Raw genomic sequence first — 14,370 nt, 5'->3', positions numbered from 1 at the left:
CAATGGTCGGCTTAGCTACATCAGCACATAGTTACAGAGCGCTCTCCATCAGTGAACAATGATTGCCATTCCGTCCCAATGTCGCGGTCGAATGGTGCCCGGAATTGCCCCAGTCTCTCGTATACTCTGTCTTCGTACATGTTTATCTCTCTCAGCAACAAGCCCACCACTATATTGTCTGCATGGACAAGTGCCGCAAGTAGAAACATGCTTCCGTTTTCGGGCTTCTCATTCGGCTCATCCATAGTGACATAGAGACGTTCAAAACCCTCCTCTTTCAAACTCTCTGTGTTTTCATAGCCGATCGGCCCACCCAGCGTCCATTTGATAGGTCTAGACCAGGCTCGAATGGTCAGCAGTATCATCTTCTCCATAAATGGTGTTCGCTCGTTTTGATCCAGTGGAGAAAGCCTGTACTCTTCTGCGATTGCTATAACCGTCGAAGACACTCCAACAAATGGTCGCGTTCTCAGTCGGCCATTCATCGATGCCCAGCTCCATGTTGGCGTGACCACCCAGCTGCCATCCAACATCTGGCTAGAGGACCTGGGCAGCCTTTGTGGTGGCCTTTCATCAGTACGGAATGAATGTCCAGGTGCACGATTTGCTCTCCAGTTCAGACTTTGTGGGAGCGTTTTCCAGAAATGGCCAGCAAGATACGTGTCGTTCAATGCGTAGTGCATGCAGCTTGCGATAGCCGAGATAGCAATCAACTTGTCCGCTTGGGGATATGTGAGCTGCCTCGCACTGTAATCCACAAGGATCTTAGACCAAGTATCCTCTAAAGTCCGGCTGTCTAAGGCCTGCGGAATGGAAGTTATCTGAAGACCCAGCGCTTCATTCAGAACTGCCCTCGTAGGGTCAGGACAAAGTTCGAAGCCGCCTGGAAGAGATTCGCTTGCGTTTGGGACCCGTGCACAGTCCCAGAAAAGTTCTCCATGGCCAATGCTCAAAACGCGAGTAGCCAACAGGCGTTCTTGTAGGACCCATGCGCGACTTCCGAGGGGCTGTTGATAAAGCGAATGTTGGAAGTACTGGCTTGGTATGATAGTGAAGGCAGGAGGTGTGCCGGTAAAGTCCCCACTCATTCCTCGCATAGCCATAGTTGTAGTGAAAGGCAGATTCGCTTTACGATTATAACCTCCCATACAGCTTTGGTCCGGGTGCGCAGCCTGTACCAAAGAAATGTTGATGATGCAATTCGAGTACACTTCTTGCATGCGACTGCACTCCAATTGCCAGTCTTCACTACTCCCCCTGCCAGACTGTATGATACAGAGAGCATCGATCCAGAGGTAGCGAACTCCGAGCCCTTCTACGAAGCAAATTGCCTCTTGAAAAGCAATGGGTAAATCTGAATGGGGTATTCCGAGCCGAAAATCTTGCATGTTATCGGCCGTTAGCCGGATGAAGCTAGGATTTGGGCCCCAGCAGTAGCTCAAAGCAGCATACGGGCCCGATAGTTCCTCTTCCTGTGGTAGTACTAGTCGCACTTTGTGGCTGCCAAGTTCGAGGAGCCGTGTCGGATATGTACGCGGTTGTTTGTGTTTCTGACACTGCTCATGGGTGTCTAGACAAGTTCTCATCCACTTTTGCGCAGCCTGTAAGGATTCTGCCATGGGTATTGTGGACCATCTGCCGTATGTACCGACATTTACTGGGACGTTCGCTGTAGGTACTGCGACAAATCTCCGCGGGTCGAGCTTTTTCGGAAAACCGTGGGCAACACTTTTCTTTCTTCCCCACGTGGATAAAGAGGAATAGCTAACCATATGTTCTTCTGGTAGAGTACGGGAAACTCGAGAATAAGTATCTGGAATCTGACCGATGATGAAGTGACTTTTCAGGTCGTCCCTCAAGTGACCAGTTTCTGGCCTTACAGATTCCCACAAGGGAGTACAGATGTAGCATCCGGCTGTTGCTGCTTTGGTGAGAGAGGCAAGGCTCGAATGATGCTTGCGGTCGCCGCGTGAGAATACACGTACGCATTCTTCGCAAAGCATCTCCGTCAATATTCAAACACAACAAGCTCCTCCTTCCGTTGGGCCAAGGCGCCGATACAGTGGTGGGAAAAGTGTGAGCGTGAGCTGGACACTAGAGGGACAAATCGTGGCGCTTCTCGTCGTGCATACTGTGGAACCACAACAAATTACCTATCAGGATGTGCGAGGTCGCTATGAGGGTTGCGCGATTGCGGATGACAGTAGAGGTGGTTGCGGTGGCAGGGCGTGAGATGTAGATGCGGAGTGAGTCGCAGCTTCGTTGATCTGAATCGAATTGTTTACGACGCCGCATGTTGGCTGTGCCACGCACGTGATGTCCACACAAAACTTTGGAAGCACAGCCTTCGAAGTTAGCTTGATGATAACAGGTCTGCTCAACACTTAGTACTGGAGTCCTCGGATGTCGTAAATACGCGCACGCATAACTGCAATCTTACTAGTCCGCCCTCTAGTTCTAATCGCAGTGGATCATGTTCTTCACGCCACATCGCAATGCCCCAGCGTATAGCGCCACAGAGCGCATCCGTATCCGAAAAGCCGATTACCGTTCGGAGGAAATGAAAAGCAAGGACAAAGGCAGTTTGTTTCGCAGTTTCGAAACTGTTAAACGCGGAATAGCGGACACTAGTGTTTTGGCACGAGCGATCCGCCAATGAGCAGCTCCGTAGCCGGCTTAGCGCCTCGGCAACGTCTCCTGTCGTTCATGCCGCGGTCCCTAACCTCCACAATAGTCCTAGGCCTAACGGCGAAGATGCCTCGCTTGGGCGAAAACACCAGGAGGTGTGAAACTTTGGTGGACGCCCCGAGGGAAGGATGCCCTGGGCTGTGGCATGGTGGGCACGAGGCGCGAGCCTCAGGCATAAGTACCACGAGCGCGCCACTGTTTACGGTTTCTTCATCGCGCTTCATTCTCTTACCAACTTTACTATCTTTCCAACTTCTTCTATCGTTTATTACATTCGTTACCAAGGCACAGGATGTCTCTTTACACTCTTTTTGCTGCGGGTCTGCTCGCCCAGTTCGCGAACGCGTACACTGTCATCCAGATCCCTCCCCCTTTCATGGAGAAGAACATCGATCCCATTGTCTACCCTGGAGAGTTCGACAAGTCGCATCTACACTCTTTCTACGGCTCCGACGCCGTTGTTGCCGGCACCAAGACCAGCGCCGAACTCCAGAAAGGCTGCACCACCGCCGAGAACCCCAACGACTTGTCGAGCTACTGGGTGCCCACTTTCCTATACACCAAAGATGGCAAGAACTATGAGCCCGTCCCCGTCTTCCGCTTCAGCGCATACTACAACCTCGGCGAGACCCCCGCTGAGGTCGCCATTCCACAAGACTTGCAGATGGTTGCCGGCAAAGCCGACGCCATGACCCCAGACGCCATGGACGTCAACGCAAAGGCCTCATGGGGCTGCGAGAGCGAAGACATTCCTCTCGACGCCAACGGCTTCCCCACCAAGACCTGCTCCACCCACATCCAGCAACTCCTCTTTTTCCCCCAGTGTGTCAACGAAGAGACCCTCGAGACCGGCTACAAGAGCCGCGACAACGGAACACCCAACTGGTGCCCCAAGGGCATGAAGTCTATGCCCCAGCTCCGCTTCTCCATCCGCTACGATATGCGCAAGGCCCTACCCAACGGCTGGTCTGGTACCACCGCGCCGTTCAAGCTGGCTTGCGGACCTGCGTGGTGCTCGCACGGCGACTTCATCAACGGTTGGGTTCCTGAGGCTGCGAAGAACATGGTTGGCACGACCAAAGAGAAGCAGCATTTTGCTGCCGTTGAGGGTCCCCTTGGTGGCCCTTCGGATGGCGCTTCTTGCAAGGCTAAGGATGCTGATCCCAGCCACGGCACGAACAACTATGCTAAGAGCGTTGCTGCTATGGCTAAGCGCAGTGTTGGCGCTTGGGGCTGGGAGACCAGGTCTAGGCTCGCTCGCTTGGTCAATGGCGCATAAGATGCGACGGACGATGGTATCGTTCCAGCCGGAAGTCGGAAAGACCTTCATGTATATATTTAAAAAGAGGATTCTGCGTGACGTCAAAGAAACGTACACTTTGTAGCAGCAGTAACCAGCAATTCATTCACATATTCACTTCAATATCCTTACTGGCTCATTCGTGACCTGATGCCTTACTTCCTACTTATTTGTCGACCGGATAACGAGAGAAAAGCCATAGTTGAGGTATCATTTCATTTAAATTCGTTAAGAGATCGTATGACCATCGTAACATGTATTCTAGTGCAAGAACTCGTTGAAGAAGTTCACAGCACTCCTCTTCGCCCTCTCCAGACCATCCTTCTGCTTCTGGTCGTTGGGGTTACCACGCGCAGCAAAGCCGTGGTTCAGACCAGGGAAGTAGATGTACTCCCACTGGACACCCGTCTTCGGTAGCGTCTCCAACGTAGCCTTCTTCAGCTCCTCAGTGTACATTTGGTCGTTCTCGGGGGAAAGGATCTGAACGGGGACCTTGACGTTCTCGATCTCCGACTTCTCGAGCATGGAGGGGTGGGCGGTCGAGATGGCGTCGACGAGCGAGGGGTCCGCGCCGAGCTTGAAGACGGCCCATCCGCCGTAGCAGAAGCCCATGGCGGCGACCTTCTTGTATTGCGACTTGAGGGTCTGGGCGTGCTGCTTGATCTCGGGGTAGCGGATGTCCTTGTTGTTGCGGCCGATGAAGGCCATGACGTCGAATTTTTTCGCCTTCTCCGGGTCGGACATCGCGTCGGGGTCTACGACTTCGCCGCCGAATCTGTGTGATGGCTGTTAGTCCCATGGTTGCATTGCGCTGAATGTATGCGTCGCGTCGCGTAGCTGCTTACACATCGGGAACGTAGACGGTCGCATTGGCTTCCTTTGCGTAGTGGTCTGCCAGAATGCGGATGTTGGGAAGAGTCCAGCCGAAGACATCGGTGATGATAAGGATAGCGGCATCCTTGTTGTCGCCGGTGACATAGCAGTCGATGTTGTCGAGCTTGGTTTCCTTGCCGACGGACTCGGCGCCCCACTTGAAGCCGGTTTTGCAGTTGTCGCAGGCCATATTGGAGGGTTGTAAGAGGAATTGATGGATGTAGAGGGAGTTTGGAGTGACGTTTGATGCCGGCTGCGAAATTTGGCGGGGTGGAAGGGCCTTAAGTCGTTCAAGCTTCAGGTGGGGTCGGCTCCATCATCTCAGCCGTTTCCGTGCATGAAGACAGAGAAGATAGCCCGGCATTCTAGCCGGTTCTGTCGAGAGAGCCAATCATGACGCCAGGGCGTTACACTGCATTGACTTGATTCCCGGTGTTGTCGTGGGAGGAGGACGATGACGACGATAGCCGGGGCCGGAATTTGCATTCGCGCATCGCTAAACCCGAGCTTCGTTCGCCGATGTCCGCCGCGACGCTGACGAAGACGGAACACTTTTCTACATAACGGCTCCTGTCAGGCTTTCTATCATCCGGTTGCCGACATTTCTTCAAGAAACCTATCAAGTCTATATGTTGTAGTAGGCACTAAGACACTTTCCTCAAAGCGGGTATAGAGGGTCTTTGCGGCATGACCTCCGCAAGGATCCTATAAGAAGAAGCCCTAGGGGAACTTCAGGCTTTCCATGGGCGATCACAAAGATGGCTGAACATATTCAGCTCAGACTCATGACTGGCTTCTGGGTGTCTCGCTGGAGCGCCTGATGAATCACCGCAGTTCCGCGCCAACAAATTGACAACAAGGTAATAACTATCCATATATATTGAGAACGCTACAGCTGCATTGCAACCTATCTTCACTTCCTATCCGCGCATGAGCCTATTTCTGGGCTAATTCGCGATGTTCCTCGAGAATTTTGGCGTCTACACGATTATTAGGGTAAAGAGGTCGATGAACCTGCACTCCGTACGGATTTCTCTCGTAGATGATCATGAAGGCTTGGCCGAGAGCAGGAGGTTCAAATCTGTTTGCTTGCACCCATCGCGCCTTAAGCGTTTCCCAGACATCTTGCTGGAACCAAGAGATTACCCAATGCATGGGAACGTTGTGAAAGGAGGCGATGAAGTATTGCGCGTCGCTGCTCAGTGTCCATTTCGCACCACGAAACTTTCCGCCGTTTAGAACAGGCCATTTGCGATGGTGTCCGGAAGCATCTCGTGTCGTGAATTCTGCACGTGAGTTGCCCTTGAGATAGCGGAGAACCTTAAGACGTTCATCATCGCTTGATGGAACTTCCAGCATGCGGATCGCGTGTAGTTCGTGGAATTGGCCGTCTAACCCACCCTTACCGGTAGGCATCGGTAAATGACCAACCACGTTCAGTTCCCACGAGAAGCCTAGTTCTGGAATCTTCTCATCTGCAGCCCACAGTGGCTCAGGACTGATATGATGGAACATGTGGTACCCATGCGCAACTTCATGGCACAGAACAGTGGCGAGCATGAAAAGGGTTCTGTATCGTTCGTTTTCACTTACACCAGTCGATTGAAGGGCGTTGACGAAGCCCCTTGTAAGGGCGATGCAAGGCTTTCGAATACCCTTCCTAGAGAGAGCAGGTGGAAAGTCAGCGGACTTGAACTCGTTAATGTAAGGCAACTGTTCTTTGTGACTGTATGTACAGCCGTAATAGTTGTTTCTCACACTGGGATGGTAGAACAAGAAAAAGTTCGTTTTTCCAAATTCGACTAGGTTCGCCTTGACAGTAGCAAGGGCTGCTGGGGTCTTATAATGAGGATTTCTCTCCAGGTACACTTGACCGGCCGGATTATGGCGACGATGTCCAAAGGTCAAGTGACTGAACCAAAGCAGGGGCATGTCTTCGGTGAGCCATAGTGACGCAAGTTGCAAGGCAGGTCGCATGCTGCGGTAGAGTCTTAGGGTGTCTTGCCCTGGACCAGTGGCCCAGCGATCCAAAGCAAACATTGGATGAATAGGATTCGTAAGAGATGGCGCACGATATGTCTCCAATCCTCTGTGTTGTCGCATATGCCAGTCAAACTCGCGTTTGATATAATGAAGAAAGTCGAAGGCATCCATCGTTGAGGTAGTTACGAATTCCTGTAAGACTGTTGGGTTTTTCGCTAAAGATCAAACTGTCTTTTGAGCGCTTTGGCAGTAGTACTAAGCAGAGGATGGAGTTGCCTTCGATTAAATAGACCGTGGGAAGACCACCCGCTGCGCCGTGGAAGGGCGGTTGATGTCCGCGTCGCGTGAATGCATGCCTGACCTTAGAACTGAATATGATCGGTGACCTGGCGCGCTGGAGTACTGGCGGCTACCTATAGTACAGAACCGACTAGTCACTTCGTAGGATGCCGTGTGTATGTCGTTGCAAGGCGAACCATGCCGCTAGACATGAAGGGATCGTTCCTGAGATAGACACCCCGATGTAATGACAGCAGCGAGCAATCTTAGACCACGGACGTGTGATACTGGAAAGCTTGCGGTGAATGCAGGAGACTGGCGACAAATATACGGTGTGCATGATGTGGCCATGTGACTATTCGCGCCATCACGCCGCCACCTTGCGACTTCTGACAAGCTCAGGACTTGTCCTTTGTCGCTTTGCGTGGCCCATTCGTGTGGCTACGGTGCTGTCTACAGCATGGAAGGAGAGGTGGAACAGAAGATGAAAACGGTGGTTGCGGAAAAGTCGAACGTTGGAAGGAACGACCTCGGGAGCCACCCGCCCGGGCGGCTGATCTCACATCACGTGCACGCTAGTGCCGCATACAGCTCCAACGCATCATCATCATCACATTCAACGCACTCGTCATAACAACCAAGCAATCGACACGATATATCGATTGAAGTGTCGCTGCGCTGGTGCGACGGAATTACTTTTCCACACAGGAAACCACAACGCGAATCCTTTGTGTGCGCGATCGCGACTGTGCGATGATCATTCAGCGCGATCGAAAACATCGGCGAAAAGAACTTGCAGCGCGATGGGTCCACGATCTCACAACTTCGCCAGGACCGTCTCTGAAGATCGCGCAATCCATCTTTGTACCTCGGGATGCTCACGGTAATCGGCAGGAAAGAAGCGCGGTCCAAGAATCTTTTTCTGCACCTTTCCCGTTATCGTCTTCGGAAGCTCGTTGTCCACGATCCTCAACAGCGTGGGTAGCTTGTACCCGGCCAACCTCTCGCGTAGATCTCGCCGCAAATCGTCAACGGTTAAGACGTTTCGGAAGGTATTCCTGGGTCTCAAGGACGCAGAAGGCAATACTTCCTGCTGCAGCGAGACCAGTGCAGCGACGCGTTGCCCGTACTCCTCATCTGGTACACCAACCACCATGGCTTCGGCTACATATGGCAGACTCAGCAGTTCGCGCTCGACGTCCAGAGCCGAGATCTTGTACCCGCCTGACTTGATGATATCTAGAGACGCCCGACCGATAATGAAGTAATATTTGCCCTCTCGTCGCGCGATGTCGCCGCTTCGGAAGTATCCATCTCGATCATGAGCTTTTGCAGTTCCTTCAGGATCACGCAGGTACTTTGAGAACATATGCTGAATTTGGTTAACACAACCTATCAACGCTACTCATATAAGACTTACTGGGCTTTTCACGAGCACCTCCCCCTCATCTCCTTCGGATAGCTTGACATCAACGCCGCTGGCGAGTTCACCAACTGAACCTTCTGGCACGCTCTCGTCGCCGAGGCGCATCTTGAAGATGGCCCCAAACTCGGTAGCTCCGTATCGTTGCAGGATCGGCTTTTGCATCAGATGCTTCCAAAAGTCATCGAGTGGCTGCGGCAGTGCTGATGTTCCGCATAAGCAGGCTCGAAACTGTCTTGCGCCCGCGACGTACTTCGCTATCTCATCTGCGGGTAGCTTGCTTATTCGTTGTTGATAGTACCGTCTCATCCGCATGTAGATAGTAGGTACACCAGAGAAGACCGTCAGTCGTTGTTTGGTGTCGGAAGCGCCCTGTTTCCATCGCTCCCACATTTGCTCTTCGTCAAAGCCTCCGCTGCGAAACTCGATACGACTACCAGCCACGAGAGAAGGAAAGAAGTTGATACCAACACCGGTTGCGTGATGCACAGGAAGAACATGAAGAGCGACATCATCTTCCGTCAGCTGGAAATGATCCGCTACTTCGAGTGCACAATCAAAGATGAAAGATCTCCGCATGACTGCACCCTTAGGTGGCCCAGTAGTTCCGCTGGTGAAGATGACCACAGCGGGCGCATTCTCATCCAAGGTACGGTCGGAAGAAATGATGATGTCTCCAGCGTGGAGGGTAGGACACGAAGTTGATGGCTGAATGTCTACAGCTTGAAAGCTCTTATTACTCATCGATGCAATCCGGGTTTCCAGGTCGCGACATTTCTTCATATTCAATGAACTTCCAAGAACCAGCACTGCTCTTGACTTCTCGATGAAGTAGACTGCCTCTTCTACGGGTAGGGCTGGAGTCAGTGGCACTACAGCAGCTCCAAGAGCAAGTATCGCCAACACCGCTACTGCGTATTCATAGCCTCCAGGTGCTATTACGGCGATGTATACATCTTCCCGTCTTTCTAGTGCCTCACGAGTCGCACTCGTCAACGTGCCGAGAAGCCTTTCCCTCAGGGCTAGCACATCCGAGAGTAACTCTAGATGGGTCTTCTGCATATTCAACCGAACATCGTCAATAGCTATACGCGCAGGTCTCCGGTTGGCAAATCGGAGAAGCCGACTGAAGAGAGGCTAGGATATGTTCAGCACAACGCCCTGAGCATATCTGCATATACGCTTACACTATTCGGCAGCACGTTACGCCCAGAGTGCTTCGGCACCATACAACATCGGTCTTCCATCATCGTATTGCTCGGTTCCTGCCCAAGCATCTGGGACTTGACCGCCAATGCTCCGTAACCACTCTTCGTACCTGGGTATTGAGGTGCTGTACTACATGATGAGCCGGCTACAAACACTCGGATATAACGACTCGCATGCGGGGTTTCATGAAGAGTATATTTCCTTAGCCGATCGTATCACAAGATTCGCGGGGAAGTATTCCGCGAAACCCCGCAACGCTTTCACTCCCGGCGCTAATGGCTGTGCAAGGCCCCGCCGCACGCTCGTAGCCGTAATGATGGCCCAAGGTCACCGGCAATCTCGATAAGAAGGCGATGCAGATTCGCATAACGTTGGCATCAATTAGTTGCATGCGGCACAGCTTCAACACACCGTTCGGCAATTCCGCCCGTGTTCGATGCATGAAAGGAGGACCGTCACGCGAGTCGTTGTGCCGATGGCCATTGCTCCTTCACCGTTCATGGACCCGCAGAGAGGTTTGCGACCGGTCGGCACGGCTTCTTGGACAGAACCACTCAACGTGCAATTCTCAAAATGCCATCACATCAGACCTCCGGGGTTTCCATTACGCGCCGGCCCTGAGCGTGTCACTACACGCGTATCACAATCTCATAACTTTGCACGAAGGATGCGATCAATTCCACAGGTCGCTTGGTTGACGCGGCTGCATGATATCAAGCTCAACTCGATCCACATTTCTAGTTTTTACTCTCTCAGGCGCCTATGCCCCCGTACGTTCAATCACAAATTTGTTGTTTTCTCCCGTCCAACGCTGTTCCGGGTCGTCTACCCGGTCTTGCATACCGCCGTTCGCTGTGCGACGGCCTACAAACCTTAATCCTACGGTGTCGCCTAGATAGTCCCTCAATGCAAGAGGCTACAAGGCGCATGGAAGCCTTCGATAGCTCTGCAAATATTTCCGCAATGCAGCTGCCTGGAACGAGCCCGATTGATCAGAAGAGCATGCTATTTCCTTTTCGAAAGGCGCTGCATGCATGGCGCTTGTCGCTTATTGGGCAGCGCCGTCGCACATAACGTGGGGCTTATTGCATCAGTCAGCCACAATGGCTGCAGCCGCATCGACATCTATCTTCGTCATCTTACTGCCGACAAGGGTTCTGTTTGATTGTTCCTTAGCGACGCTGATGGTATTTGCTGGCATTTCGCGCTGGTAACGACCCACTAACCGAAGGACCGCCGGCGACGTGTCTCCTCAAAGGCCTTACCGATCATATGACGCATCATTGTTTACACTCACAGCCTGCTCAGAGGCGCTGCATCACACCGCTATCTGTCAGATGCTATTTGGAGTGTCACCGTGGTAGCTAGCTTCGGTGAGCTCTCATTACTGCGGCGAGACTGGTTTGTCGAAGGCAGTCATGAAAAACGTGTTCACATTGACTGGGACGTTGAAAGCAACTATGTGCTAGCGCTGGCTCCTTGGTTTCGCGGATCCCTCCAGGCTGCCATGACACGCTCAGCGCTGCTAAACGCGGATGCATTTCTGTCGCAAAAGTGGTTCGGGCACACAAGCATCCAAGCGCCTGGTCATAGGGCTGCAATTTGACCTTGCTTGAGGCGCACACCGACTAAAGAAAGGCAGCACTTCCGGTGTATTGATTTGCCTGCAGTTAGTTTGGTATCGATGATCAAACAATGCCTCGTGGCATCCTGGTCACATGGGCCATTCAGGTTGGAGAGCAGCCAAACCCGCAATTTCAGATACGATCGGAATGTCACGCTGTGCCGCGACAAGTCCCGCAGCGACAGCACGATCGAAGGACGTGGATGACAGCCTGATTTTGACAGTCGACAAACAAGGACAACTCCTATGCGCCCCACCCTTGTCGCCAGGGGCATAGACGTCACAGAATAGCAAATTGATGTTTTTCGAGCTGCATATTGTCGCTAACCTCAGCCTCGAAAGGCGAGGATTGGCGAGATGGAAAAGCAACGCATACGAACGGTCCTAGTCGTGCCCATCTCGTTTGTCGGCGGGAACCCTCTCTGAACGTTGCCGCATCGGCTGCACCTCATCCGTTACGCGAGGTTTGGTAACTCAGGCACGGTCGAGCAAAGCGGACGGGGAAGACGGCACGAGACACGTTTGGCGCACGTCAAGGGTTGAGTGTGAATCACGAATAAGCAGACAGGCGGGGAAGGCGGGAATGAGCGTGGCTTACGCGCACAGATGTTTCCGCATGCGGTCATAGTCCTTCTCGGCCCGTAGTGGGCCAATGCCTCCCGTCACACCAGGCGCAGCTCAATGGGGCCTTTTGCGGTGAAGGGGGTAAAATCATCTCGTGCTTCACATGCCTGGGTGTTTGCTCACCCAATTCGTCGTATGTGTGACTCTTCATCGCTCCGGTATATATACTGACTACGCAAAAGCCACGACCATGTCCCTTGAATTACCCCTAGTATCGCGCAACGGCCGGCTTTTTGATCCCATCACTAGCACTATTCCCCGCTTCCTCGAGATGCTGGCCAAACCACACGTTCCGCCCATACCGATGAAGTCGTTTCATCTCTCATGTCTAGACCAAAATGTAGTGCGCGTTTACATACAGACTCTGTGCATCTTTCCTGTATGTTCTCCCGAATCGTTCGTCGTATTGACACAAATTGACGTTATCCGCAGTTTCCCGATCAAAATCTCGCCGAGGATGCCATACAGTCTCTGAGTGCTGGGCTTCGCCTCACACTCAACAAATTTCCCTTTCTCGCTGGCACTCTCACTCTTGCGGACCGAGAAGCGGGTAAGCTTGCTCTCCACTACCCAGCGGAGATCACAAGCAAGCACCTGAGTCGTGTCTTTCGATCGAAGCAGATCCCGTACCATGAAAAGAACTTTCCACACACCTACGAGCAACTCAAAAGAGATGGCATGCCACCTAGTGCTTTCGAGTCGTCGATGTTTGTGCCGGAAGATCTCGCAGAGTATCCTGGTATTCCAAGAGACGGCGAGGGCAAGGTAGACTTCAACAAGAGCGATGCACCAGCAATGAGAACCCAGGCTTTCTTCATACCTGGCGGTCTTGTGCTGTCGATGTATATGCACCACAGTGTCTTCGACTTCTCCGGTGTTACTCTTTTCTGGCAAACGTTCGCCGAGAACGTCTCCAGCCTTTCGAAGCAGCAACTCTTCGAAGAACACAAAATCATGCGTAAGACTCCTCACTGCATTCTCAAGCTATGACTGACCAATACAGACATGGAAAGCGTCGCCGACAAGCAGTCTCAGATGCGGAGAGCCGTTGACGAACAAATCAAGCCACCACAAGGCAGCGCCAGCGCAGACTGCTACTGTGATGGCCCACCCCGGTATCTTCAAACCTTACCTAAAGAGACGAAATGTACCCAGAGGCTCTTCGTCATTTCAGCATCACGAGTACGCGAGTACAGGGAAACCTTACGCACCCAGTTTCCCGAGAACACCCCTCCGACAATGTGCAACGTCCTTGCAGCCCTGGTCTGGACGCATGTTACCCGCGCTAGAGCAAGTCGCTTGACCAAGTGCGGGTTGACAGAGACTAGCATCGGGATCGCGACGGACCTGCGAAGACGGCAACGACCTCCGGTATCCACAGACTACACAGGAAACATGGCGCTGTTCTCGCGAGGCACAATGAACGTCTCAGACCTCACAAAAGAGGACCGGTGAGTCTAGCCCCTACTACCGTATGATCGCATGTCACACTGTGTGGCGCCCTGAACCTTGCACTCCCAAATCTTGAGCAACGCGATTAAGTTTGAGAACCCCAGCTGACAAATAACGGCAGTGTAACCAAGTCGACAATCATCAACGTCATAAACACCATCAAGAGCACGATCCTCGACGTCGACGACGAATGGGTGAACCGCCACCTAACCTTCTTCAAGTCAATCGAGCAGATTACCGACACCGAGGTCGCACTGGCCTTGAAGTTCGGCTCAGACATATACATCTCGTCGTGGCTCAACTTCGGCGCTGATATCAGCTGGGGCATACCTGGTACGGATCTAGGCAAGGACTCCCTGGCTGGTCGACCCGAGTTCATCAGACGATCTTACGGTCCGGGTGATGGCGGCATGATCTTCCTTCCCCGACGGAGACAAACTGCGAACCAAGAGGAGGCGCCGTTTGAGATCCTCGTGCGACTTGCCGAAGAGGACATGACGCGCGTGCTGGAAGAGGAGGGCGGATTGAGCTCTTGGGCCGACGCGGTGATTGAATGAACGGTGCACTCCATCGTTTGTTCATTGTTATGTTGTGGTTGCCTTCTTCTGGGCAATGCGAGTTTGGTGCACCGGTACACCAATCTGTTGATGACGCTTACGGTCTTTCGTTTCGAAACGATGGTTTAGGGTATGATTATCTGGTGTTGTATTTCGGTTAACGACTTGGGTCGGGCATTTGATATCCTGTACAATTAGCTTGCATTGGGCGGTATCTCAAAATCGGGGGGCGTTTTTCTTTAGTTGGGATGGATTTCGTTAATGGTTGCTCTTTTCGTGTTTGGGTTTGGGTTTGATGGCGTATGGTAGCATGAAAACGCTGGCCATTATCATGGAATACTATAATGCTTTCCGATCT

At 52.5% G+C, this 14,370-nt stretch overlaps 5 protein-coding genes across 5 annotated transcripts; 2 read left to right on the top strand and 3 right to left on the bottom strand.

Annotated features, from left to right (window-relative positions):
* Window positions 1-2,980: 2,980 nt before the first annotated feature.
* Window positions 2,981-3,967, top strand: J4E85_010431 (uncharacterized protein; the record flags this gene model as incomplete). Its single annotated transcript, XM_051474640.1, has 1 exon — window positions 2,981-3,967. The coding sequence occupies one exon, from the start codon at window positions 2,981-2,983 to the stop codon at window positions 3,965-3,967; it is 987 nt and encodes a 328-aa protein (XP_051321560.1).
* Window positions 3,968-4,249: 282 nt separating this feature from the next.
* On the bottom strand, window positions 4,250-5,051 carry J4E85_010430 (uncharacterized protein; the record flags this gene model as incomplete). The annotated part of the gene is made up of 2 exons (XM_051474639.1): window positions 4,250-4,763; window positions 4,834-5,051. The coding sequence occupies 2 exons, from the start codon at window positions 5,049-5,051 to the stop codon at window positions 4,250-4,252; spliced, it is 732 nt and encodes a 243-aa protein (XP_051321559.1).
* A 746-nt stretch (window positions 5,052-5,797) lies between these two features.
* Window positions 5,798-6,901, bottom strand: J4E85_010429 (uncharacterized protein; the record flags this gene model as incomplete). The annotated part of the gene is made up of 1 exon (XM_051474638.1): window positions 5,798-6,901. One exon carries the CDS (start codon window positions 6,899-6,901, stop codon window positions 5,798-5,800), a length of 1,104 nt encoding a protein of 367 aa, XP_051321558.1.
* A 1,039-nt stretch (window positions 6,902-7,940) lies between these two features.
* J4E85_010428 (uncharacterized protein) lies at window positions 7,941-9,608 on the bottom strand (the record flags this gene model as incomplete). Its single annotated transcript, XM_051474637.1, has 2 exons — window positions 7,941-8,495; window positions 8,544-9,608. 2 exons carry the CDS (start codon window positions 9,606-9,608, stop codon window positions 7,941-7,943), a joined length of 1,620 nt encoding a protein of 539 aa, XP_051321557.1.
* A 2,585-nt stretch (window positions 9,609-12,193) lies between these two features.
* On the top strand, window positions 12,194-14,012 carry J4E85_010427 (uncharacterized protein; the record flags this gene model as incomplete). Its single annotated transcript, XM_051474636.1, has 4 exons — window positions 12,194-12,382; window positions 12,436-12,961; window positions 13,007-13,454; window positions 13,577-14,012. 4 exons carry the CDS (start codon window positions 12,194-12,196, stop codon window positions 14,010-14,012), a joined length of 1,599 nt encoding a protein of 532 aa, XP_051321556.1.
* Window positions 14,013-14,370: the final 358 nt, after the last annotated feature.

Source organism: Alternaria conjuncta (assembly GCF_024043145.1).
Source record: "Alternaria conjuncta strain BMP 0040 chromosome Unknown scaffold_23, whole genome shotgun sequence".
NCBI classification, from domain to species: Eukaryota; Fungi; Ascomycota; class Dothideomycetes; order Pleosporales; family Pleosporaceae; genus Alternaria; species Alternaria conjuncta.
The sequence above is the reverse complement of the archived record's forward strand: the minus strand, read 5'-3'. Positions and strand labels throughout refer to the sequence as shown.